Source organism: Tiliqua scincoides, chromosome 1, assembly GCF_035046505.1.
Source record: "Tiliqua scincoides isolate rTilSci1 chromosome 1, rTilSci1.hap2, whole genome shotgun sequence".
NCBI classification, from domain to species: domain Eukaryota; kingdom Metazoa; phylum Chordata; class Lepidosauria; order Squamata; family Scincidae; genus Tiliqua; species Tiliqua scincoides.
This window is the reverse complement of record NC_089821.1, coordinates 61995766-62023358: the sequence shown is the minus strand read 5'-3', so window position 1 is coordinate 62023358 and position 27593 is coordinate 61995766. Positions and strand designations below refer to the sequence as shown.

Genomic DNA, 27593 nt, shown 5'->3' with positions numbered 1-27593 from the left:
TTTGAAATGCAAAGTGTGAGGAATGCATTAAAAATAATCTTACAAGTTTTTATTTTATTTATTTATTTACTTATAGAATTTATATCCCGTCTTTCTGTCCCAGTAAAGGACACTTAAGGTGTCAGAAATCATATAAAAAACATAAAATATATAAATACTATACGTATAAAAATAAAACATTTAAAAACAATAAAACACAATAAAACTTAGAACCCAAAATCAAAATAAATAAATAAAAATAAAACAAAATAATAAAAAGCTATGCCCCCTTGTGTCAGCATTAAAAGGATTCTTTAAATAAAAAGGTCTTAAGCCCCCGCCAAAAGGACTCTGAAGAGGGAGCTGTTCTCCGTTCCAAGGGGAAGGAGTTCCACAGACAGGGAGCCACCACCAAGAAGGCCTTCTTTCTTGCCGCCATCCCCCTCAGCCTCCACTGGTGGCAGCACAGTCAGAAAGGCCTCCTCTGATGACTTGAGAGGACAGGTCGGATTGTATGGAAGAAGGCGGTCCCTCAGATGTCCTGGACCTGAGCTGTACAGGGCTTTAAAAGTCAAAACTAGCACTTTGAATTCAGCCCGGAAACAAACTGGCAGCCAATGTAGCCTCTGAAGCAGTGGCCTGACTGAGTCGAACGGATGAGCCCCAGCAACCACACAGGTGGCCGCGTTCTGCACTAATTGTAGTTTCCAGACCGTATTCAGAGGCAGCCCTCCTTCGAGCGCATTGCAGTTGACTAATCTGGATGCCACTGGATTTTATTTTAAGAAATTTATACCCTGCCTTTCCCATGCCAAAACAAATTCCCAGGGTGGCTTACAAAGCTTTATAGCAGTGGTTCTCAAACTCTCAGGGAGCGTTTGAGAGCCACTAAGTCTTTGCTGCAGGCAGTGGGTGCAGGGATTGGCAAAGACGTAATGGTTTGCTACCTTAGGGTGATGCAGCTTTCTTACAGCAGTGAGCACAACCGGGAAATGCTCTCACTCCATTAAATCCAAAACTATCTTTTCCCTTCAGAATTGATAAAACTGGTTCTACAAGTTCGTAGTAGAAGCAGGTCTTGATTGGCCAGTGCCCTGTAATGTTACCAAGAAACCCTCTCCCCCAGTTCTCAAAGCGGTTCTCCATTTTCTTATTAACAAGGTTACAAATGAATCAATGTATATACATGAGGCAGTTTTAAAAAATGAAATGGTCCAGCCATCTAAAAAATTGGGGGGGGGGGACAGACGATGGGACGACACAAGACTTATTACTGAATGAGCATTCTACTTGCTGATATTTATGTCTGTTTGTCAAATTGCTCTAAGGGAAAGCAGCCAGGCTCAGCTTACAGCCAAAGAATGTGCAGCAAGTTCCCCTTTCCTTCTTCTTAGTGTTATCATTAGTCATCTATTCCATTTGCATCCCATATTTCTTCAGTAAAATTGTATAGTGTACATCCAGAAACAACCTTTTTTTTTTTATGGTGATCCCAGAATATACTGTTAACTTTAAAACTGCAATTTGGAAGACTGGGTAAATAGAAGGAAGTCTCCTCTCAAACATTTCCCAAGAGTGCTGTGGCTCTTGCCTTCACCAGGTTGATGGGGGTCTTAGAGCAGAGCCCTGCGCTGATCCCTCATGGTGCCTCTGATGGCACATTGGGCACTACCTCGCTGCTGGCACTGAAGGCTCAGGCAGGCCTTCTGATGGGCATGGTCCTTCAACTGTGCCCCACCTGGCCACCAACTCTACCCCACTCTCACCTGAGCCAGTATCCAATTCCCTGTCCACTCCCAAGATCAGGGTCAGGCCATCACAAAACCCACATCCCAACAGTGGTAAATGTTGAAGTGCGCACTCCCCTTAGCTTACCCCCTCCTTACTTACCCCACACATCCCACCTTACCAAGGTTTAAAATTTTAAGTGAATGATGCACAAACACAACTCTGAATTACTTAAAGAGAAGGATGGAAACCATAAACCATACTTCTTGAAACCAAGTCTCGATCAGAGATTCTCAATCTACATAAATAGGGCTTGTTTTTAAAGGCTTGTGCCACCTGCTGTAGCTGTCAGCTAAAGGAGCATACCCCTAGAAGAGGACATAAACTTGCCTCTCAATTAAGTTGCAGCTGAGATTGAGAGACAGTAACCTGTGGCTGAAGAGAGATTGAACTGGGAACTTTTCAGCCCAGAGGCTTAACCTCTAAATTACACCTCCCAAAGCAATCAGGCTTTCATCTTCTATGGCTGGCTTTCATTTTCATTCCCTTTCCCCACACATGCAGTTCAATCCTATGCATGTTTACCCAGAAGCCAGTTCATCTGCATTCAGTGGGATTTACTCCCAGGTATGTTTGTATAGGATTACAGGGTCAGGGTATGGATGATCAATACAGATCTGTTCATAGTTTTTATAGTTCTGTATTGGGAGGGGGTTTCATCCTATGGTTAATATTTGCCCTCCTTAGGTGTTTATTCTGCAAAGACACAGGAAAACCTGACTGCAGTGTTTGTTTTAAAAGAAAGAAAGAAAGAAATCCCCCCCCAACCCATCACAGTTCTGGCAGGCAAATTTGTCTTAAGATTTCTTATTGCTTCCTTGCCCCGCCCCCTTGCTCACTCTCTACTTCTCCATCCTGTCCATGTGTCTCCCTCCCCCTCTTCTATACTGGAGCTGCAGGGGTTTTTTTTTTGTCCTGTCCTCATGATGGTGGTGATGCTGATCCTGAGAAAGGTGAGATTGCACCATCCTGGAGGATCAGAGGTTGCAGTCTGCCGAAGTACACCTGGTCACACTCAACAGCCATTTCATTCCTTTGGGTCTCAGTTGGGAGAGGGGAGGGTCCCTGTTCATCCAGTTTGTCCTTCCTTTCAGGTGGTGTCTTGGCCAGCACCACTCCATGCATCTGGCTGTCAGCTTCCATTTTGTCCTCCTTCCTTGGCTGCTTTCCCTCAGTCCTGAAATAATGTATGGCAAACTGTGCCTAAGAGGCTATTAGTGTCTCATGAGACCAGGCTACTCTTGCCAGAAGGTTCTGGTGCAGCGAGGGGAAGAGCAGCATCCCTGTTGCTACAGCGACGGGGCCATTGACAGTTTAGACAAAATTCTGTGTTCAGTGTGCAAGCACATCTGAGACTGCATTCACACCCCACCCTTCACTGATACAGTGCAGCCTGCCTCTGCCCCTCTCCCTGAACCTGGTTGAAGCTGACCTGAGACATAAATTGTTGGAGCACACCACCTACTGTTGTAAATGTTCTGCCTCTACAAGAAGTCAGGGAGCACTGCTCCAAAGAGCTCTAGCACCACTACAAGCAGGCAATCGTCAGGATTTGTTCCACTTCCAAAGGTAATGAACAGGATTGCTTCCGGCAGTGGTTGTGGCTTTATAGCCCTGAGCACACTCACAGTGAGAGGTGGTGTGTTAGAGGTGCTAACTTCTAGGTGCTCTAACTTCCATGTTAGAGGTGCTCACTCAGAATTTCATCCACTCACTGGGCTTCCTGCCTCATAGCCCAATTCTGAGCTGCCCAGAGCGTGGGGCTGCTGCAGCACCAAAATGGCTACTGCAGCATCCAGTGTGCAACTGGGCAACCTGCAGCAGCTCCTCGGGGGAAGGGAATTTCATCCCCTTCCCCTGAGAAAGGAAAGTAACCCTGCAGTGGGGCTACTCAATTCTATGGCGTCTCTTGAGCCAGTGCAGAATTGAGAGTGTCCCATGTTGGGCCATACAGCCCCACATGGGGCACAGGATCTGATGGAGCCGAGCTCCACTGGTCCTACTCCCCTTTCACCCCTCTCTCTCCCCCGCCACACCTCCCTCCCGCCCACCTTCCCCCACCTCTCCCCACCCCGGAACACCTCCTCCTCCTCTCCCTCACTCACCTCTCTGCAGGCAGGCAGTCTGGGTGACCACCAGGCAGCGGAACACAGGCCCAGTGCCAGAGCTGGCCCAACGCAGGTTCGCTCTGGGCTAGCTCTGGCACTGGGCCCATGGTAAGGGCTTGCAAATGTGCCTTAAGGCATGTCTGCAACTGTTCAGGATCAGGCACTCAGGTCACTAGTTGTCAGATGATCTCTAGGTGTAAGAGGAGGAAACACCAGAGTTGGGACAGGCAGGGAAGACTGCTTCTACTTGGTCTTCTGCTATTCTAAGTATGTAAAGCTCAGTTCATGCTTCTATGAGATGACAGTGAAAAGAAGGATAGGTTAAGTGGGTAATCCCGTCCTACTGTACATTTTGTTTATGAATACTTCTTCTGATTTATTTTGGCTTTAGATAGTAAATGGCTGGCTGATCTTTGGTTGGCTCCAGCTTTTTGTATCTTCAAAGCCCTTTCCAGCTCTCCCCAAAAATTCTAGCCAGATTGACTAAACTAGCTGCATAGTTTAATAATTCTCAAACCAGAGAGAATAGTCCTTTCCCTACATTCAGATATGTGTAATGTAAACTTTTGTACTTTTTAAATAGAAGTCACTGCAGGAAAAGGCAATTGGAATAAAAAAGCAATAGAGAGATAGGGGAAGCACTTAACCCTTTCTGTACCTGCTATTTCTTCTCTCTGCCATCCACCTCTCTCTTTGTGTAGTTTGACCCTGAGCTCCCACCCCACCCTCTGTTTCCCAACATACATATACACACTTGCATGGATACAATACAAGGTTTCACACCATCGCATTGTCTCAGATAGTAATGTATTATATCATTCCATGGATGGAAGGAGGAAGTTGCAGACACTACTTATCGGACTGGTCATTTCTCATTTGTTGTATTTTGCTCATAAGCACTTCTCATTCTTGGCAAAAGACCTCCTTAGTGCAGAGTCTCAACACTGGCCTCTTATGAAGCTCTTAATACCCAATAGTAAGGATTTTATTTCATCGTCATTCAAGGCAATTTTCTCCTCCTTGTTTCTGGATATGACATCCCCTGAGCTTCCTTTCCCAACATTCTGACCTGGTTTTAGTTTGTTGCAGTGGTTAACTTTGGGTGTAAGAGTGGGAGTATTTTTTTGAAGCATTCCTACAGGAACTCCACATCTATTGGATGCTGAGATGACTGCAGTGAACACCCAACAATTTAGTGCAGCAGATAATTGACCCCATCAAGTGAAGAGCACATTGAGCTTGGCAAGTCTAATAATAGAACGACGATCATTAGACTTGACAGGAGTTCTTTCTATATTCTTCTCTCACGTTGGCCCCTGCAATGGATGCCTACCTCTTAGTGCCTCATTGCTTGTTTCTTGTTGTTCTTACAGGTTGAAGAGCAGGGGCTGGATGCATGGTTTTCGAAAAGGCTTGAAAGAGCTGGAAAAAAGCCCAAACCAAACATAACCCAACATGTTCTGCCTTGGAGTGAGCAGGTAAACTGGGAAAGGCTTGTCCACAAAGAATAAGCAAGGGCTTTCAAAACAATCTGGGGAAGACAAGGGTAGGTTGCAGCTGGGAGAACATTTAGAAAGCACTAAATACTAGCTATACATTTATTGTCATTATTATCAAATCATTGTTTGATTTGCTTACTTGCACACAACCCACCAGGAAGTCCTCTTCTTTAATGGCCAAATCCTATAGGCATATTATGCCAGCAGAATGCACAGTCTGCTGGCATAATGTGCCTTGCAGCTGTCACAAACTGAACACTGCTGGAGTGCGTGGCCTGGCCACTACTGCAGGTGGCTGTGTCCACATGAACACAAACCAAGGACACCCACCAGTGCAGGTAAGGCCAGTGACCCACCAGTGGGTCAGGAGGAGGCAGGGGAATGGGGTGGAGTGGGACTGAGTGGAGTGGGGAGGAGAAGGGGTGGGGTGGAGGGCAGATCAGGCTTGGGAAGGGGGCATGTTCAGCAGCAGCAATGCCCATCAAATCCTTACTCCTTTCTTGGGCCTGATCTACCTTCATGGGTCAACGTGGACTTGCACTAGCGATATTGCTGGCGCAAGTCTGAGTTGCCCAATGGTGGCAGCTGGGGCTTACTCAAGGGCAAGGAAATAAATGTTCCCTTCCCCCAAGGAGGCCTCAACATTCTGAAACTCCACTGCGGAATAAGAGCAAATGTCATGTTGGCACCGCTGCATCACTGTGCAGGGAATTATGGTGGACTGGGTTGCCCATCTCAGTGATATGAATGGGAGATGTGCAAGAGCTCTTGTATATTTTTCATCCATTGCAGTGGTACTTTCTCAGAAAAATAAAAAGTCACAATTGATTTTTTCCCTTTGACTTCAATCCTCTTTCCCCTTGCCCTCCCAACTCCACCAAACATGTGGAAGGGGTGGGTGGGTGCCTCCCTGGACATGCCTAAAACAGAGATATCCTCCTTGGGAATTTGACTGGATGTTCTGCCCATTCATGTCTATGGTTTTATGAAACCTAATCATAAAACTTGCTACACCATCAAACTGTTCCCCTTCTGCAGAAAGTATTTGAACACTCCAGGAATAACACAGTTTCATAGCATCTGGATGCCATTTTTAGGTGTAGATGTAGAGTCTATAGATGTAGAGGTGTAGATGTAGAAGATGCTAAAGCCACCCAAACATGGATCCCAAAGAGCTCTTCATCCATCTGGATCCATCACCTTTGGTCTAGCCCATTTCCCACTACTTCTCTAAGAAGAGTATTATTATGTTCAAGGTAAAGCCCAGCATCGAAATCCAAGTGAGCAAATGCCTCTGCCCCTTAAAAAACTCTTGCATAATTCAATTTGCATTTTGCCTGTCTCCCATGACATGCACGGGGAAGCTCCTGGTGCACTCGGGCAGTGATAGAGCAGCAGTTGTGTGCAGAGTGCATTTAGATGACCAGCAGCAGAATAGGGAGGGAGTAGGGAGTAGAATGAGACACTGAATGAATACACAGGAGAGAAAGATGCATTTTGATCACATAGCCAAGCCTGGGAATTGCATCACAAATTAGCACATCCTACAGATCAGCAAGCACTATCGGCAACTGGATAGAAGCATGGGACATGCTGTGGTCCTTAATGGACTTCGTTGATTTATCAAGTGCTAGACAGCCCAATCCTAAGCTGCCCAGTGCTCAGGGCTGCAGTGGTGCCAAAATGGCCGCCACTGCATCCTGAGTTCAATCTGGGCAGCGCTGGCAGTTCCTCGAGAGAAGGGGACTTTCGTCCCTGACCCCCAGGTAAGGCAAGTAGCTTTGCAGTGGGGCTAGTCAATTCTACTCAAGGGTTGGCCTAGAATCAAGAGCCTCCATTGGAGCTTTGCTCCACTAGTCCTGCCTCCCTCTTATCCTGCTCCCTCTTCTGGCACGCCTCCTCCCCACCCTCTCTCCACACACTCTCCATCTCCCCCTGCCCTGGAATGTCTCCTCCCCACCTCCCCCCACGCCCCTACCTACCTCTCTGCTACCTAGCAATCTGTGCAATGGCGGAGCAGCAGCGGTCCAGCAGCGCTAGCCCAGCGCCTCCTGGCGCTCAGCTAGCCCCGGCAGTGGACTGGCACTGAAGTTCGCAGGCATACTTACCACCAGCATGCACTGTATAAGACTGGGCCCTAATTTCCAACTCTGATACAGCCGCAATGAAGCTCTAAAGTAAGGGAACAAATGTTCCCCTACCTTGAGGAGGCCACTGTGACTGCCTCCCCACCACAGGATGCAGTGCATGCCCCAGTGGCACAGCTGCAGTGGCACTGGAAAACTGGATAGAATTTGGTCCTAAGTCTTGTTATCTGTAAGGCTTCACAGGAGGCTGGTCAACATCTTGCAGTAACTTTGTGCAAAAGCAGCAAGCCCAGTGTGCATAACATCTATGGAAGACTCAGTCTAGAACTATTCAGAACTGTTTCCAAAGAGAGGAACTTTCCCTTGTGGCTGTTCAGAATGGCTTTTACTACAGATGAGTGCAATTCACATGGTGGAGCCTCGGGGTGACTTGGCAGTTGTCCTGTTCCAAGGGAAATTAAATTTTCCTCACCTTGATAGAAGCTTCCCAACAGCTTCTGCTGTTCCTAGACCCTTGGCTCCAATAGATTAGCCAAGCACCATTGACTTCACTGAGGCAGCACATCTGCACCAGCCAGCAAGCCAGCCCTCCATTCTAAGTGTCACAATAATGCCTAGGGAACTGCAGATGAGATATGCCAGGTGAGATGAGAATCCAGGAACCAGGGCAGGCCATTAATCTCTGTTTGGAGGGGGTCTGTCTTGCAATTACAAGAGGAGAAAAGAAGATTAATAGAGTGTTGTGGTTAAGAGAGGAGAGGGTATTTGCTGGCATCCTCGAAGATGTAGATTCAAGGGTCGCTAGAGGAGACCTTACCCCCTTAATGAGGGTAATGATGCCTCCCCATACTTGTCATGGCCCTTGGTTCTTTTTGGAATCAAATGTTGGCAACAATTTTTGGAATCAAATGTTGGCAACCCTGTGTTGTGTGAGGAAGAATGTGTGCATGGCAGCAGTTCTGAGTTCTCCTAAAGAAGGCTCAACCCTCCAAAACCTCTTCATGCAGGTGGCTGTCCCCATCCACTGAGATTTGTTAGAAGCAGTTCAAGACCTTTCTGTTCCACCAGAACATTTGGGAAAACTGACTGATACCGGTGAATTGATTGTGCTCTTTTCAAGTCACTTATAAGATGCCACTGTTGCCTGTGGCATGTTGAGTTTTGTCCTTCAGCTGAATTTTTAGAAGTTGAATTTTTTGATTGAGACATATAAAATTACACATGGGATGGATGGAGTGGACAGGGGGAGGATTTTTCTTAATGGCACAACACCAGAACCAGGGAGCATCCACTAAGGTTTAGTGTCAGAAGAGTCAGAACAAACAAAAAGAAATATTTCTTTACCCAATGCTTAAATTAATCTGTGGAACTCCTTGCCACAGGATTTTGTGATCACATCTGACTTAGATGCATTTAAAAGGAGATTGAATAGATTTATAGAGGTAAAGTCTGTCACAGGTTTCAAGTCATGACTCTTATATGCAATATGAATGGGGCAGGAAGTGGGAGGAATGGAAAAGAGACCTGGCAAGGGGGAGGACAGATCAAGGCTGGAAGAGGCAGTGGCAGAACCACTAATAGAGGCTAGGGAAAGCCTAAGGGATAGCCCTTTTCAAGACTCTATTGGCTTTTCCAGGTCCACTCTGATTTGCACCAGCTATATAGCTGGCACAGGTCTGAGTAGACTCACTGGAGTTGCAAGAGCTTAGTCCTGGGCAAGGGAACAGATAGTCCCTTACCCAGAGGATACCTTAGGGATCACCACCTCCCACAGGTGGCAGTGCACACTTCAGTGGCCAGCTGCAGTGGTGGGGGTCGGTTTTGATAGGATTGGGAAGTTAGTCTGGTAACTGCACACTTTTGGTCTCTTCATTGGAAACCTTTCTATACAGAAATGGCTGCTGTTATATTTCTGTATCTTTATTACATTGCCATATTATATTTCAACCTACTGAAAGGGTGGTCAGTAGTAATAATGAAAGAAATGGCATGCTGAGTATATAAGTCAATTAATTAAATGATTATGCTTAACCAGTAGAATAACCCTCAGAGGGCTGAAAGAAATAATGAGAAAAAAGCTAAGCCAGGAAAAAAAGCAGCTTGGCAGAACTGGTGCGTATCTTCACTACAAGCATAAACCAATTAAAGAGTCATATGGAATCCTGGGAATTATAGCTCTGAATTTTCCTGCAGAAAACTTGCAGCATCCTAGCAATACTGCACTTCCTGTGCCTTTTTGAGGGAACCAGAATAATTACACTGGTTTGAAACCAATGTCCATTTGTACGGGAAATGTTTCTGGCTTTGCGTGGAAATTAGCTATTCCTGGTTTTTGACTGAAAACTGGAAATAGCTATTTTCAGCCCTCCAGAGGGCCAGGGTGGCTGTGCATCACGTTCCCAACCCCAACCCCCGCCTTCTGAAGTCCCTGGCTCTCCGAAGGCCCTTGGACGGGGCTCAGGGGTGGCAGTGGAGGGGTGAGGAAGGGGACTCTGTTCCTGCAGATGTAGTGACTTGGCGTATTTGCCCCTCTTGCCTCTCCTAGGAATGCCAGGCAACACCATTGTAACACTGATGTATCTGCAGCATCATGTCCTCCATGTAAAGTGTGGTGCTGTATACAGTTTCTTCCCATGGGAAGCATAGGCCTCATTCTCTTTGACTAAAGATGAATACTGTCAGGACCTTCCAAGTAAGCACCTGGCACCTCTAGGAGGTGTTGCAGAACTATTTCATGGCTTCTGATATAGTCAAGGACCGTGTTGCACTATATGTGTTGTTTATATTCATACATTCACATCTTGCTCCATAGAGATTACAGATAGCCTAAATACTGCCATTTTGTTCTTTAGTATAAAGGGAAGGCGAACCTGCATGTCTTTGAAGACTGGTGTGGAGGAGCTGTGGGACACCTAAGAAAGAATCTGCATTTTCCCCTCTATCCTCATGTGAGTATAAGCTGTTCTGCAGAATGAAGTCATGCCAGTTCCTGCATCACTTTCTAAAAGGAGAGTTTCTGTATCTCTCTGCTTAGTAAATCAATCTTCTTAGCCACCTTTGCAGTGAATTTCCTTGTGGTCAGAATATTTGTGTTGATCTTGATGCAAGTGAAATCCACCACAGAGTACCTTCTACTCATTCCAGCAGATCTGTGTCAGGCTGTAGTATTCAGTGACTTTGGCTGCAATCCTACCCTCACTTTCCTGGGAGTAAGGAACACAATAGGACTTACTTCTGAGTAAACCTGCTTAGGATTGTGCCCTTTGTCTATGTAACTCCTCCTGGATTTGGGACACACAAATCCAGAAGCTCTCACCAAATCAGAAGCTGGTGGGACCTTCCTTCCGTGCAGGAGGCTGGTGGTACAAGATAAATACCCCTATGATTTCAGTGTACACTTTGACTTGTGTCTTGTGATGTCCCATCTGCTGGAGGCTCAGGCTACACATGGAACTGCTGAATGGATCCCCAAAAGAGACATTGAGGGGGAAGAGGAATCAGAAGAGAGAATCTAGTGAAACTACAGTGCTCTCTGTTTTCCAGCTTGTACACAAGATATTTGGGTAGCATCTGCTCAAGGTTCTGGAATGTCGCACACACACAAATACAATATGCCCTTCCCATCTGACTTTCAGACTCGCACAGCAGTGAAGAAGTTGGCTGTGTCACCTAAGTGGAAGAATTATGGACTACGTATATTTGGGTACATTCACCCCTTCAAAGATGGTGAGTAGAGTGAGCAACTCCTTACTGCAAGGCTTTTGCTTCAAAGAGGTTTCATTGCTGGAGTCCCTCTCATTTTCCTGAGGCAGAGATGCCTTTATCATTCCTGAAAATTTTATATGACAACCTCTCTCCCAAATCTGGGAAGCCACCAGGCAGCTGCAGAAAGACTCAGAAAGGTTCATATAGCACATGTTGCTCCTTACAGCCCTCTGTTGGTCAAGAGGCCTAAACATAGTCAGAAAGTCTGTACCAGCTAGCATGGTTTATATGAAAAAGCACAAATCTTCTTACCCTTGTTTCAAAATCAGCCTCATGCCACCCAAATCATTACAGTTAAAACACATGGTTCTGTGATTTGCCAAGGTGCCTCCATCCCAGCCTGGCTTGCATGGCCAATCCAGCAGCAAAGGAATCCCTTCCTGCTCTCACTGCCTGATCTTCCGTGCTACTGCAGTCCATTTTTCAACTAAATTTTCTTCTTTGTCTCGTAGGGGACTTTCAGTTTTCTGTAGCTTCAGATGATAACTCTGAATTTTGGCTCAGCTCTGATGAGACTCCAGCTAAGGCACGTCTGGTAGCATTTGTGGGCAAGGTGAGGATTGATTTTCACTGAGCACCCAGCATATTAAGTAGCATGTAACAGGAAGTCCCATAGACTTAAGGTAATGGCTTTGTAGCACCTTTCCATATGCAGATGTGTGTCTTGTTGGCTGCTTGCAGTCAGTGCCATCTGCCATGGTCTCCCTGGTTCCTTGCTGGGATAGTTAAATGTAAACAGATCTTGTGTTGCCACAGTGAGCCATATAAACCACGAGCCAACTCAGCTGTGATTCTTGCATCTGGAGGCTGCGTAATTAAAACCTGCATCTACTACATAAAGTGCAAATATATGTGTTTGTGTATGAGTCTGTTCTAATATCATGTTGTGATAGCAGCATTTTATGCTAAACCTCTTCTTCTGCAGCTGTGGTTTGTAGTCTGACCCTTAACCTGGTTTGTGCATAAATGTTGATTTGGAACTTAGCTTAAGCCATTTCTGCCCAACATTGCATATATGCAACAGGGATCAAATGTGTACACCTGTGAGCTGGGCAGAAATGGGTTAACAGCCCAATCTTGAGGTGCCCGTTGCACTCGGCATCCTGCACAGAACAGGGCAGCCGCCACTGGCTCCTTGGGGGAAGGGCACTTTTGTCCCCTTCTCCCATGTAAGGCAAGTAGCTCTGCAGTGGGGCTACTTGATTCTCTGGCATTCCTTGGGCTGCCATAGTATCAAGAACCTCCGTGTCACATTTACACCATACCTGGGGGGACTGTGCAGCCCCCCAGAGGGTTCTAAAGGCTCGCAGCCCCCTCCGCGAGACTCCCCTTTGCTGCAGTGGGCTCCAGTTTGCAGTCAGAGCCCACTTCCAGTTTGCGGTCGGAGCTCTGGAGCACAGAGTTTCCAAAACCGGAAGAGGGTTCTGACTGCAGATCAGAGCCCACTGCAGCAGAGGGGAGGCTCACGGAGGAGGCTGTGAGCCCCCTGGACCCTCTAGGGGCTGCACAGTTCCCCCAGGTATGTGTAAATGTGTCTGGGTGCCCATGGTGCCGCGATTGCTGCAGCGCCATCAGGACACCCATTTATGGGTCACTCTTTTTAAGGGGAAAGTGATCCTTTTGGTTCCAATGGTGGGTGACAACCCACCACTTTGAGCACCACTGAAATATAGGAAAGTAGTATCAGGTAGAGAGATCAGCAGTTTTTCAAAACTCTCTTTAAGTCTTTCCTTTGGTACTGTGCCTTGAAAGTGCTTGAGAGCAGTTCAGCAAATGCTCCTTCACCCATGTTACCCACAATCCCCTCAGTTTTGCTGCAGGGCTCAGACTTTTCCAAGCCCCGGAAGAGTGTCATTCTATGCCATATATAGACATAAAAATAGAGATAATGGATACAGAGAGCACTGATGCAGCTGTTCCAGCTGTTTTGATTTTTGAGACCTTGGTGCTATTTTGCCAGTCAGCAAAATTGATTTCTTTGACAGGGACAGCAAAGTGTGAAATAGGCACCTCAGGGTATAACGTGCTCAGTATTATTGGCAAACTTGTATTTAATACTAACAATTTGCTTTAGGTGATGAGGAATCAGTAAGGATTATGGAATACAAGGTTAGACTTTTATAACAACTGCTTCTAGGGCTGCAGGGGCTGCATTTGTGGTATATCATGATTGTGTGTGCCATGCAAGTAACTTGTACAGAGGAAATTTGAATCTCTGATTTTTCCGTTTAATCAAGGCACACTTCTGGTCCTTATTGTTACAGAGTTAAGTGTGAAAATATAGCAAAAATATTTGCTTAAGGTTCAGAAAGTGAGAGAGCGTTTCTAGGGCATCTAATGATATGAAAGTTTTATATTACAGCGACCTGCGAAACCTACAAATGGAGATGGTAGTGAGATGAATGTGTGCACCATGGAAAACAATGTCTGAATGACACCATCTTTAATTTTCTGGCTAAAAATTAAAAAAAAGATTGCCTCCAGCAATCTATGTTGAGGAATGGCCTTGTTGTACCAAGTGAAAAGTCCACCTTGTCTGGCACTCTTTTCTGTGACTCAGTAGTGGACGAAGCAGGTGTCGGGGTGGCCTTGACCCCAGGTGCCAGGCTGCAGGGTGGTGTTGGGGGGTGTAGCATATGGGGGGGTAACTGGGATGGCATTCCAGGTGTTTTCTGGGTTTGTCATGGGCAGGGGGTGCGCAGCACTCATTGCGGCAAGTGGCAAGCACTGCTGATTGGGCCCACCTGTCCTCCCTTGCCTCCAAATGGTTGGAGCCATTCCAGAAGTGGCATAGAAGTGTCTGGCACAGAGGTGACACAATGACGTAAGGATGATGTTTCCACATCACTGTGTTGCCCAGCCCCAGGAAGCTCCTAGGCACCAGTGGACTAACTGGACACTTCTGGGAAGTTCACAGAGAGAATCATCTCCTAATGTTTGCACCAGGTGACTGTTAACCCTAGCTATATTACCCAGAACATGAAAATTCTGTTCTTAGCTAAAGCTGAGCCAGAAGCCACACATAGGTCAGGCTGTGACTACATAGATTGGAAAGTTTCCCCTCAGCTGTCCTCACTTTTATTTATTCTTTTAGCAGATTGAAGTAAACAAAATTAAACCTTCCTTTCTGGCAAAATGTTCAACATGCACAGGCCAGAAATTCAGTACTATAGGTCCCAGTACAGCTGTAGCTCATTCTTCCCTTGAGCTTTGCCAATGGAAAGGAGCTTGTCGCTGCAGGGGTGTGGCAGCTGCTTTTAACCCATCTGTGATGGAGTTATCTAGTCTTGGAGACCATGCTGTGGGACAAAGCTCATCTTTCTAATAGTAATTACCCTGGAGAGAACCTCTCACAAAGAATACTTACTTGATCTAACAGCTCTGTTGTTGCAAAGCTTATATTAATTGCAGATAAAATTGGTAGGAAAACCTCAGTGATTTAAGAAAAAATTACTTCTGAGTACTTAGAATAAAACAGACCAAAGCAGTAACAAAGCAGGATGTGGGAAATAAGATTATATAATAGGAAATAATAATAATAATAGGAAATAGGAAATAATAGGAATATAACAAGCCTTAATATCACCAGTCTACATCTGAAGAGTAAGGGTTGGCAAACCTGTTCCAAGGCTGTGTCCACCCTTGTTTTGAGAGAACTTCCATTAGAATCCACATGCCTTAGAGAATTGGTGCTTGTAAGTCACATAATCAGGTCACCCCCTTGAAGAAGTTTTGCTGGATTGTGATTTTTCTAAGTATAGCTCAACACTATTTCAGATCTTTCTCTTTTTGTATCTGTTTTGCAGTTTGTCAAACATTGATTTTGGTACTCATGTTTTTACTTTTTTTTTCTAGCTGGGTTCTGAGTGGACTGCCCCTGGAGAATTCACAAAATTCAGCTCCCAGGTTTCCAAGCCAATCCGGTAGGTGTCTCTCTCATGACCCCTCCTACTTCATTACCACTAAGCCTGCTCCCTTTCCAGACTTTTCTAGAGCTCTGCATCAAAGCAACCATGGAGAAGCATGTGCAGTATAGCACTGGACAGTGTTTGGGCAAATCCTCCAGCATGTGGCAGAGAGAAGTGCACTTTGGGTTAAGTAAGTAATTGCCTTATATTGCAACTCAGTAAAGAAATAGAGTAAATTAATCCATTCTTGAACACAGCATATGTACCTTCACTGCCACAATATCTGCAAGTGGCCTCTAGATTAGATGGCTTATTGAAAGGATCCATGCTCTGATTATCTCTGGATTAGATCAGTGTAACATGCTGTATGTGGGACTGCCCTTGAAGACAGTTTGGAAGCTTCTGCTGACATAAACTGCAATGGTCAGATTGGTAACCCCAGTAGCTCACTTGGAGCTAATAACACCTGCCTAGATCACACTGTTTTCCTATATGCTTCTGGATTCAACTCCAGTTGCAGGTTTTAACCTTTAAAGCCTTAAATGACTTGAGACCAGGGTATATGAAGGACTACCTTCTCCTGTATGTACTGCTAAGGTTATCATCTGAGGCCCTGTTTTGGGTGTCCGGGTTATCAGAAGTTCAGTGAAACAAACAAACTTCTAACCTTACTTAAAGAGAAATTAACAGAAAATTTTTATGAAGAACTGGAAATCAATTGTTGACTTTCTGCATATGAGAGAGAGAACAATGAGTTAACGAGTTGTGGATTTGAAGATTAGCTTGAAGGGTATAGAGAACATTAATTTGAAATAATAATCTGAAATGGAATACTTATAATGAATAGATAAGAGAGGCTGTTGGAAATATAATGTATATATGGGTGCAAATGCAGGTTATTAAGATATAAAGCTGTAAGTGATTAGAACATTCGACTTCGCCCATGCTGCATTATGAGAAGTATTCTTCATATTTTTTATATTTTTATGTATCTATAAGTTTTGTTGTTTGTTTTTTCTCCTTTTTTCTCTTTTACTGTGTTTTTCCTTTCTTTTTTCTTTATTATTATAAATAAATGAATGTTCAGTGAGCATCTGCAAGGCGCAGGGCCTTCTCCATGTTGGCAGCAGTCCCTTGGAATGCCCTTCCTCTACAAGCCAGATAGGCACTGACATTGTGTGCCTTTAGGTGGTTTGCCAAAATGTGAATTTTTGAGAGTGCTGTTGGTGCTGACGGATGTTTGGGGCCTTTACTTCATTTGTTCTTCTTTTATTAATATTTTGGTTACAATGGTTGGTTGGCTCCTGGTTTGATTACGCTCATTATTTGTGATTATTTTATTGTTCTCCATATTACTGATAATTTAATCAGATTTGGTTCCCATAGACAAAGGGCAGTTTACAAACTTTTTAAAATAAATGAAGATAATAAGTAACTTCTGGTAAAGAATGCAGACTATCTTATTACCAAAATGTTTCATCAAGTGCTTATACATTCTTGCAGTAAAGGATGCTGGCCTAACAACATTTTAGCTAGTTGATATATCTCTTATTCTCTGGGATCTGACTTGTGACAACTTTTTTCAGTGTGTCGCACATCATTAGTATAGTTCTACAATGGTACGAAAACAGGCAGCCAGATTTCAGTGGAAGACGTAGTCGCAAAGTAGGTATTTTCCTAGTGCCAACAGTGTATCCTTCATATAATGATTTTAATTTCCAATGTTCTTTATTGTGTTGGCCCTCAAAACAGCCCTGTATGATAGATCACCATTTTTCCCAGTTTCAGATGAACTGAACCTGGTGACTTGCTCAAGACCAGCACAGTGTGAGTTCATGGCACAGCGTGACTCTAACCCCTGGTTTCTGTAATACAAAGCAAGCCCATTCCCTTGGAATTGCTTATGATGGGACATGAACCACTGCTGCTTTAGTCTTGTTCCTTCTTTCACCCTTTGCTCTTCCCTCATTTTAGCTTCTTTCCTTTTTTCTTCATTCCACCCCTCCTGTCCTTCCTGCTTTCTCTTTGTCCTTTTTCCAAGCCTGTCAGTTTGAAGCTCTCTTTTCTTTCACGTTGGAGCCTTGTCAGCTGCCCTCCCATTGCTGTGCTTCCTTTTTTGACGCAGCTTTGGATGAAACTGGCAGTTCTCTTCTGGGCCTGTCTTAGCCTGCTCCATCAATTCACTGTTCAGTAGGACCTTCCTTGATGCTTTGAAGTGGTGGTCTTTTCCTTCCACTCTCTGCAGTTTTCTCAGCTTCATTTTATATGATGCTGTAATACGTTGTACATTCTATTTGTGCTCAGTGAAGAGCCTTCGTGGGTCAGTGCTCGTTCCACGCATATAGACTCTTTTGTCCCTCACCAGCAAAGACGATTTATTCAGTCCGTAGCTTCAGTGTTGTAAGCAGTGCGTGTGAAAGCAGTATTCAAGTAGGCCAACAGGGAAAGACTGTCCAGGGTAATGAACCTCTCCCTTCTTGGTAGAAGCCCATGGATTCTTGTCGTATGCCCTGTACTTGTTCACCTCTTTGTGCAGAGCCTCTTGTTCCTCTGTGACATATCCCATTCCTTGTCCTCAGACTGTGGCCGAAGGCCAATGTGAAGAATAGGCCATGCAGAGCTTTCTTGCGAGGGTCAGGGCACGAAGAGCTCTGAAATAAACATGAAGATGTATGCTGAATGCTTATTGCTTCCTCCAGCTGCTGGAGGAAAAGACCAAGGGAAGCTGTCCAAGAAATATGAATGGGCAAACACCTGCCCAGAGAATAGAGGGCTCCAAACCAAGCATTGCTACTGGGCATGCTGGCAGATTTCCAGCGTCATGCCTGTGCCTTTGCAGGGCTAATAAATGTGACTTCTCTTGCTGTAGGATCAATGGGGTAGCACTGCTTCTAAGCAAGAATCGAGGTTATGAATATCCAGCACATGTTGGGAAACACTGGGCCTTACTAACAGAAGTGTTCAACAGCTCAGTAAATTAAGCCAGGATCTCAATCCTGTGTACCTTTTGGAGTCAGCAGATGAGCCTGAGCCAAGGTTCCAATGTCAACAGTATGAGGCAATGGATTCAAACTCTTTTTCTCACTGGGTTCTGTGAAGTGGCAAGACAAGCACCTCATATGGACTGTGGAATTGGTAATCAAACCCCATCTCTTTTCCCCCCTTTCATGTGCCCCATTCCCAATGGGCAGTAGAATTTGCAAAGCATTTTGGTGGCAAAAGCAAATTGCACCTAAACATACTCATTCAGCAAAAAGTGAGACTGATACTGTAATTTTCCTTCAGTGGATATTGGGATGTGGGGTAGAGTTAGATGAAGTGCTTTGCCCAGGTTATCACTGAGTATCTCAAAACAAGCTCTGGGTCAGAGCTCTGCAAAGGAGTGCTGTCAGAGCCCACAGGCAGCTTAATTTAAGTAATGACAGCTTTGCCTGACTCACACAGCCATTTTCTTTCTCTACAAGGTGACTTCTTTTGGAGGATACACACATGTAGCCATATTGTGTCAGTAGTTCAGATTGTGATTAGAAGACTATTTGTTGAAGAGTTGTGAAGACAGGTAGGCCTATTACATGAATGTATGTTGGGAAAGTGATTAATTTTACGCAATCCAGTCACCAAAAATGAAGAGGTCCTGTTCCATCCAGTCACCAGCTGATTTTCCTGCATTAAACATGAGGGAGGGGGTTGCTGCTTCCTGAGGCTTGGGATGCTTGAGAGCCAAGTAGCACTGCTGTGCTGACCAGCTGCCTCTCAGCCTTCTTCATGTTGACGGCAAAAGTACCCCAGTACTTTGGTGCTGGGAAGGCTGAAGGGTGAGTAGCCACCAGGCAGCTCGGAAGTTGTGCACACATGCCTACCTCTCTAAACAAACACACAAACAACCTTCATTTGGGAGCTGACAGTTGTGTTTGAATGAACCTTTCAGGCAAGTGAAATCAAGAGCAGAGGAAGGCTAGATTCTGATTATAAACAACTACAAACCTTCAGGACATTCTTTCTTAAATCATGAAGCCGGCATATAAAATGACACCAAATGATATGCCTGGAATTATTTCCCTTTCATTCCTGTAGGCGGGGGACAGGGGATCCCTTGACACTGTCCATTCCTGAGGCATTTTGGATTATAGCCCAGGTTTTAATTGTAACCACTGTTATAAGTAGGAGGAGCTGTTTCCGGAAGGCTTGTGGTTGGCTCATGAAGAAGGCAGACATTGGCCTTATAAGATTTCTGGCACCCTGCAAACAACCATTGAAAAAACACTCAGTGTGGGGTGTTAATGCACTGCAGTTTCCCTTGCAGATGATTAGCTGGGAACAATTCAGTGCTGTAATCTAATTAGGGAGCCAATGAAAGAAAGTGGGAGGGAAGGGCGGGGAGTATTGGCGTTGGCAAGAACAGTTTGGGCACATTTGCTGTGCACAGTTCAATGAAGCAGCTGATTGGAGCCCAGCCAGCCTTGATAGCAAGAGCTTGGTATATGTCCCAGCGTTCCCAAGGGAAATTAGAGGAACCTTTTTTTCCCATTGAACTACAGCTGTGCTAGGCAGGCCTTGATGTTCCTGGTTGACATACTCTCATTCCACATAGCATAACATACAAATAGCAGGAGGGATGCCAGCGGGGCAGATCTCATTCTCTTTGTATTCGCTGCTGAATGAGCAATCATAAAATATGCAAGTCAGGCTTATTACTTCTGTGTCAGTACTGTTCTTGACATGCAGCTAGGGTGGCACTAGGGATTGGCTAGATTGGGTGCTTCCTGAGAACCCATGGCTATTCAAGGGTCCGTCGAATGTCTCCTTACTTTGAGGAGACTTTCTGCCTGCTAAGTTCTCCCATGGGATGTGCTGCTGCATTGGCATGGGGAAATTTACATTGGATTGGGCTGCCCATGTCCAACATCTGACTGGGAAGAATGCCCTTCTGGGCACTATCGGGCCTTCTTATGCAAAGTATATTGCCAAAGAAGAGTTTAGTGTGTCTTGAAATTTGCAGCAATGCTCTTACTACATCATTTAAAACACAGTAGTGTGCTTTACAAAGTTAAAAAAGCATAAAGAGCCAATTCCTGTCCAAGAGGAAGAAAAGAAGGAACGACAGTGTATACCTGTTTGGGGGCAGGAATCAGACACTCACATAAAACCAAATGCATTATAAAAATTTTGCCGTTTTCTCATTTCTTTTTAATGTACAAGTGCATGAATAAGAAATAACTAAGGAAGAAGAAATGACTACTAAGCAGTAATAGAGGAAGGAAAAAATATTTAAGGGGTTTTTAAAAAGAAAGAAGCAAAGAAAGATGTGCTAAATATTAGTAGTGAGGTCTGTGGAAAGTGGATGCAGATGAGTAACACAATAAGAAATCAGAAGCATAGTCCAAAGGAAACCATGAGAAGCATGGAGAGGTGAGCAAGAACTCAAAGGCGATAAATGCAAGGGGGACAGGCCATTCAGAACCATCAAATTGGAAGCCAGAGTTTAAACTGAAGCCGGCAGAGTTGTCAATGGTGCCACACAACCAAAATGCTTCATAGGATAGGCAATGTGGGCAATTTACCCACAATGTGGGCAATGTGGGCCTCACCAGGGATTAATGGTTAAAGGTGGAAATGGAGACATACAGAACAAAACAGGACAGTAATGCAAATAAGATAGTTTTCAGCCCTGAGTGGAATTACTAAAAAGAAAGGACCAGAAATATCTAGCAGTGGAATTGATCTGAGAATAAGAGGAAAAACAAACATCTGAATCCACCAGGCAGCATTGTCCATAAACAGCTGGCTGATCCAATGCCACCCATCTGTATCTTCCCAAAAACAAGAGTTCTGCTTTCTGGGTGCTAGAATTGGTTTTTGTAGACAAGTGTCTTTAGAGCTCCTCCTTGTACCTTTTGGTACCGCTTGCAGATCTTGTCTTGCAGCAGAGCCATCTCCTGTGCAGTCAGTAGCTGATAAAGCCAGGGATGGAAATGGACACCTCTAGTTTCTGATCTCCTCTTTTCAGTTTTTCAAGAAGGGTGCGATTAGAGTTTTCCCTATAATGCAGAGGTTCCCAAACTGGGCCATCACAGCATCCCAGCCAGGAAAGCCCTGTCTCTGCCCCCTTAAGGGATGGGTGGAGGGCAAAGGCTATAACGTGATTGCTGCAATCGCACTGCTGCCAGGGGTTAAAGGGTTTTTTCCCCTTACCTGCAGCAGTACCTGGCTCCTGGGGGGGGGACCAGGGAGCCTGCGGACCCCTCTGCAGGGTTCCCTGCACCTCCCCAAACTTCTGAAAATAATAAAAAGGGCACTTAACTTTTTGCAACGAAAGTAGGAAATGCCAGGTTTTTTTTTTATTATTTTCAGAAGTTTAGAGGTGCAGGGAGCCCTGAAGAGGGGTTTGCAGACTCCCCTGACCCCCCCAGGAAGCGGGCAATGCGATTGCATTACTGCCTGCCCCTCCCCCATAAGAACTTACAGCAGTTTCCAAACTCCCAGAGAGTTTGGGATCAGCTGCTCTAATGTTTTCATTATTGTGTTTCAGGTACAGGTACAGCCTATCTATACACGAATTTTTTATACACGGATTTGACAGTGACGAATGATCACTGCAAATGAGAAAGAATGTGCTGATCCCTGGAGAAGGGAAAAAATGCATCCCTTTAAAATCAGTTTTAAAAACTGAACAGTCCTTTAACAGCAGCCTCCTTAGAGAGAGAGAGAGAGAGGGCAGCAGGCTAACAATCCATCAATCCTTCTCTCTCATCCCCCTCCCTTCCCTCAGCAGGTGAAAGAAAGGTGATCATTTTGCATTGGTGAAGGGAGGGGCTGAGTGAAGTGCTGATGGGTTGTCTTCTTAATGACTCTTATCTTAGAGTCAAAAGGTCAGCAAGGCTGTTTTTCAATCACTGGAGCAAAGAAACTTTGTTTTTTAAATTGATTTGCTATAGTTCGGTTTTATCCACATGAGTGCTTGGAACCCATGCAAATAATTAGTCTCAACCTGTATACTAATTAAGGGCTCAAGCCTAACCAGGTCTACTCAGAAGTAAGTCCTGTTTTGTTCAGTGGGGCTTACTCTCAGGAAAGTGTGGTTAGGATTGCAGCCTAAGAGTCCAGGTTCAAAATATGATTTCTCCTACCTCAGTGCCTTTGCCATTCCCTCCCTCCAAGGCCAGTTCATCCATGAGACCAATAAGCCCATTGGCATCAAACAGCAGAATGAGGCCATACTAGAGGTGACAGCAAACAGATGCCCTTCACTTCTCCCGCCTTTGAACAGAGCCAGCCTCCTTACTGTCCCCTGGCTCTGTGTGGCACTTTACTAAATGCATGGCCCCCTGGGATCGCTCCAGCACACTCCATGTTTCCTGCTTCATGAAATTTGCCCACATGGAGGAAAGACTGAGATTGCTGCATTCTGATCCTTGAAGCACAGCAATCTTGCTCCCTCACCTCTCCTCCATTGTGGTAATGTGGTAATAAAAGAGCCAAGTGAAGGAATGAATTTTGTAAGATGATAAAGGGGGTAGATTGCTGCACTCCAGAGATCAGAACACAGCTGTCCTACCCATTTATCAGGTTTGAGCCTGATTTCCTGCACTTGAGGATCCTTTGCATGTGAAGCAAACCTGGGGAGTTCAGTTGTTGTGAAATGTATCCAGCATCTCAAGTCTTTGGTGTCTTGGGCAGTTGAAGGCAGAAAACATTCTGGCTCGCTGTGTGAGAGATGGATATGGTTACCATAGCAGCAGAGGCATGCAGCACACCATGTGGGCAAGCGTATGTGAGAAGGATTTTATGAGCCCTCTGCTCTCACTGATCAGGACTGACAGGCAGCAGGGATAGAACAGCAGATGCCCACTGCAACTGCAGTGTCTCTGTCTTGCTTCTGTCAGCTGGATGTGGGCATCTGCTGTTCCAGAACTGCTCACTGTCCTTTCCTTCTTCTTTTCTTTACATACTCCCACTTTTTGCTTGTCTGGTGCTTCCACACTCTCCATTGCTGCATGTTCAGTTGCTTTCCAAAGGTTTAGGTTTTCATAGTAGCCCATCCAGGTTTGCTTTACTCCTCAGCTAAGACAAGGCCTCAGTATGCTTTCATATTCTGGAATCTAGCTGAAGACCTTTCTAGGGTTTTCAGATTTCAGCTGGGGGAAAAAAGAGACAGGAGAAATGTTTAGAGCCATCAGAGGTGTTTGATTCTTTCTAAGGGCCAATCCTTAGGATAGGATCCAGTACATACCATTGTCATCGGATCCACCCCTTCCACTACCTCCCCACCTCCATTTGGCTCTCTCCCTTCTCCTGCTGTTGCCTTACTGACAGACCGGGAGCAATGCCACCTCACTTGGCGGCACTCTCAAAATGGCCTAAGATGGAGCGATCTGCGCTCTGTTGGCAGCAAGTGTACAATAGTGGAACTGTGTCCTGCTGTCCCTCTGCACATGCCAGCCCAATCATAGGTAGGATTGGGTCATGAGTCCATGTCTTTCCCATTTATTTCAGCTCCCCTCACCCATCCTCTCTTGCTTTTAAAAGCAGGCTCCCTAACCTGTCACATTATTCATTAAAAGAGCAGGGATGTGATTATTTGGCCCTTAGGGTATGTTAAGCACAATTCAGGTTATCACAGCACTTTGCTAATCCTTACAACCCTGTTATGATTTCCCATTCTTGCTAGTGCTTGTATTGTTGATGGGGAAGGGAGCCAAATTTGACTGAGAGGGACTTACAAAGAGACGCCTCCCAAGTTAATGTCTGAGGTTTGAATCATGGACTTTCCAGATCACAGCTCACACTCTGCTTATCTCTTCCTCTAATCTAATCCTGTGCAAATGTGACCATTAACCATAACAGTATATCTTACAAACCTCATATAATATATGATCACACAGTCATCTGTGAAGTTTTCCAGTGAGTGTAGAATTTTGGGCATGCTTTACACAGAATTGAGGAGAGTAGCAAGAACACAGGAGTACCATTTTGAGCCACCCTCTTGTGGTCACTTTCCTGGTAACCTGTGGAAGACCCAAGGGAGCCACAGCATTTTGAGAGATGCCAGAAAGGAAAAGACAGAGGTTAGCTGAAGGATTCCTACTTTGTATGCATCTTGTGCCAGCTGGACCACACAGAAGCTGTCTGTGATGACATAGCCTATTCGGTCCTTCTGTGAGGGGACTGCAAAGTGAAGTTCAGATAGTATTAGCTATTTTGCCTGCCTTTCTCTGCGCCTGGGTTCACATAATCCTTCTTGTGGGAGAGTCAGTGCAAAATCAGGTGTCAGGCAGCAATATCTATATGATTCCTGCATCTAAATCTTCTGTCCTTCATCTCCCAGTATCTGCTGAAAGTGAGAGTTTCTCTAGGAACAAAACCACAGTAGATCTGTAACCCTGGGAACATGCTGGCTGCTTTCTAATTATCCTCTTTGCTTTTTACACAGCCTCCTCGCCTCTAGACGCTATTATTTTGAGCTCCTCCACAAGCAGGATGACCGCGGATCAGACCATGTGGAAGTTGGTGTGAGTAAAACCTTTCCCTTTCAGATATAGACACCAGCTAGGAGAAGTCACTAGGGTTTGAGAAACAGCAGTCCTATTTTCTAGTCACTGACAAAAAATCATAATGGGAAGTAAATCTTCCATATCCATCATAGAACACTTTATAGTCAAAAGGTTATTTTTAATGAACCTTCAACTTAGTAGATTTTGAAAGAATCCTTATTAACTCAGGCCTTCTTAATGTGTTACCAATTAAGAAACAATATCTGAACTTGAGGTATCCCAAAGTTCCCTGTTTGTCAGATAAGCCAAACAGAGGGAAATTGCATCCCCCCCTTAACTTTCATGCAGCGCAATCCTAGTGCAGTGCAAGATAGGTGCCCAAAGTGGCTAAGCCGCGTAAGCTCCTGGGTAAGCCACTGCAGCACCAATGGGTCTCCTCGGACTTATAGCACCTCTGGAGGTGGCATAAGTCCAAGGAGAGCGGAGCAGCTTGCAGCCGCTCCACACTGCTTGGGAAAGGCGGTTGGTATCCGGCATAACTGCTGGGTCCCAGCCTCATCTCCCGCTCCCTGGGACCGCTCTCCGCCCACCCTCCTCCTGCCCCAGAATGCCTCCCTCCTACGTCCTTCCTGCCCTCTCCAGATCCTTGCGTCAGCCAAGCTCAGCCGACTGAAGGCTTCTCCATGAAGTGAGCACAGAGGCTGGATTCAGCCTCTGCGGGCCAGCGTGCATCCCTTTGTCAGCCCAGCCAACTCATGAGGAGCCGCAAACCTGTCTTATGGCACATTTGTGACCCTCCTGCAGCAATCGCGACACCACGGGCACCCAGACTCAAAATTAATTGTGTCCTTCTCCAGGGAGAGAGAGCCAGAGAAAGTGTGAGAGGGATTTCCTAGCTGGTAATTTCTTAAACTCTTTTATTCTCAAGATGAAATGTCTGCCATCTCCTACAAACTTTAAAATAGCCTCATTTCCATGCCTCTGAGTGGAGCTGTGTTCCCTTTACAGAAGCTACACTGCACTGCAGGCTACTGGAGGTGAAATATTAGTCTTTTTAAAGATACTCCATTCATTCCACTCCTAAATTAAAAGGGAGAAGAGCCATTCAGTATAAAATGCTCTCGCCTCCCAGTGGCTGTCTATCCCTGCTGTGAAGTCCCTGGCAAAGTATTCTAGGTCACCCTCACAGGTGTAACACCCTGCCTATGGGAAATATGAAAAATACCGCATGGGATTATCTTTTCTATAAGAGCATGTGCAGCAGGCGCCTGGCTGTGCTGAGGGATAAGAAGCACATATGCATGCAAGATTGTTCTCCCTGCTCATCAGCTACTTAGCATGTCTGTGTAAGTACTAAACTTGCAGAATGAACGGCATATGGGGCTGTCTAAAAGCTAGTGTGTAACCAAGACAGATGAGCATTGACACATTAATGCCTTTGCCCGCTTTGCACAATGTCCAAAAGCTTGTCAGTCATTACAGAGGCCCTCCAGGTGCCAGGATTAACAATAAAATCTTGTCTACTGTAGGAGAAAAGGAAATAGCTTTTATCAAAACCCCAAGTGGCTGAAACTGCTTTCTATTCAGAAATTACAAATTGTTAAGTGGCGACACAATAAGTAAGCCCAACTATACAATAGCAGTATACTGGGATAGGTGCCTGTTTGCTGTGAAAACCCTGGGTTATATTTCATTAAAAGGATGGTACATACCTCCTCTCCCACCTTCTTTCTTAGGATGCATACAGATTTACATAGTTTCAGCAGTGGGCCCACTGGGGAAGCCTGCATACACTGTTGCTCAGTGTACCATCCTCTGTCTTGAATTAACCCATTTCTGCCCAACCCACAGGTGTACACATTTGGTTCTGTTGTGCATATGCAACGTTGGGCAGAAATGACTTTTAAACTCAGTAGAAACTAGTTCTGCATGTTTGTGGCAGACGTTGTTGTTATTATTATTAACTTTATTTTTACCCCACCTTTCTCCCCGAAGGGACTCACAGTGGCTTACAAACAAGGTTAAAACAAATTAAAAAACTTAATTTAAAAACAGATAAAAACATATCATAAAAACAGTAGTCAGATAAAAAAAGTAGTCAGGTAAAAGAGCATAGCGCAGCAAATTAGAAAACGATCAGGCCTGTAACTAGATGTTTAAAAAGATATTAAAAGATGTTTAAAAGGCCAGGAACTCAGAAGGCTTGTCTAAACAGAAGGGTCTTCAGGCCTTGCCGAAAAGTTTCAAGAGAGGGAGCAGTTCTTAAGTCAAGGGGAAGGGAATTCCATAGTGTTGGTGCCACTACTGAGAAGGCCCTATTTCTTGCTGCTGCCCCACGTACCTCCCTAGGCGGCGGCACTTGTAAAAAGGCCTTCTCTGATGACCTAAGAGAATGAGCTGGATTGTATGGGAGTAGGCGATCTCTAAGATACCCTGGCCCAGAGCAGTATAGGACTTTAAAGATCAAAACCAGCACCTTGATTTGGGCCCGGAAACAAATGGGCAGCCAGTGCAGCCGCTGGAGAAGCGGACTGACAGAGTCAAACCGCCTACCAATAACTACATGGGCCACCGCATTCTGCACTAGTTGCAGTTTCCAAACAGTCTTCAAGGGCAGGCCCACACAGAGCGCGTTACAACAATCTAGCCTCGATGTCACCGTGGCATGGATCACCATGGCCAGGTCTGCACGATCCAAGTACGGCCGCAGCTGGGGCACCAGCCGAAGCTGAGCAAAGGCCCTCCTAACCATAGCCGCCACCTGGGAATCCAGGAGCAGCTGTGAGTCCAGGTGGACCCCTAAGCTGTGGACCTGCTCCTTCAGGAGGAGTGCAACCCCATTCAGTGCAAGCTGATACTCCAGCACCTGCATCGAGGATTTCCGAACCAGGAGAGCCTCTGTCTTATCCGGATTTAATTTCAGCTTGTTAGCCCCCATCCAGATCCTCACTGCCTCCAGACAGCACTC

General features: G+C 45.3%; 1 protein-coding gene across 1 annotated transcript in view; it reads left to right on the top strand.

Moving 5' to 3' along the window:
• The window catches only part of B4GALNT4 (beta-1,4-N-acetyl-galactosaminyltransferase 4), a 195723-nt gene that overhangs the window by 132520 nt on the left and 35610 nt on the right, over positions 1 to 27593 (top strand). The window contains exons 3-8 of the mRNA XM_066630931.1: positions 5249 to 5353; positions 10314 to 10409; positions 11097 to 11187; positions 11679 to 11779; positions 15082 to 15149; positions 24565 to 24643. Of these exons, the coding sequence (XP_066487028.1) occupies positions 5249 to 5353; positions 10314 to 10409; positions 11097 to 11187; positions 11679 to 11779; positions 15082 to 15149; positions 24565 to 24643 (540 nt within the window). The remainder of the gene's footprint in view (positions 1 to 5248; positions 5354 to 10313; positions 10410 to 11096; positions 11188 to 11678; positions 11780 to 15081; positions 15150 to 24564; positions 24644 to 27593) is intronic.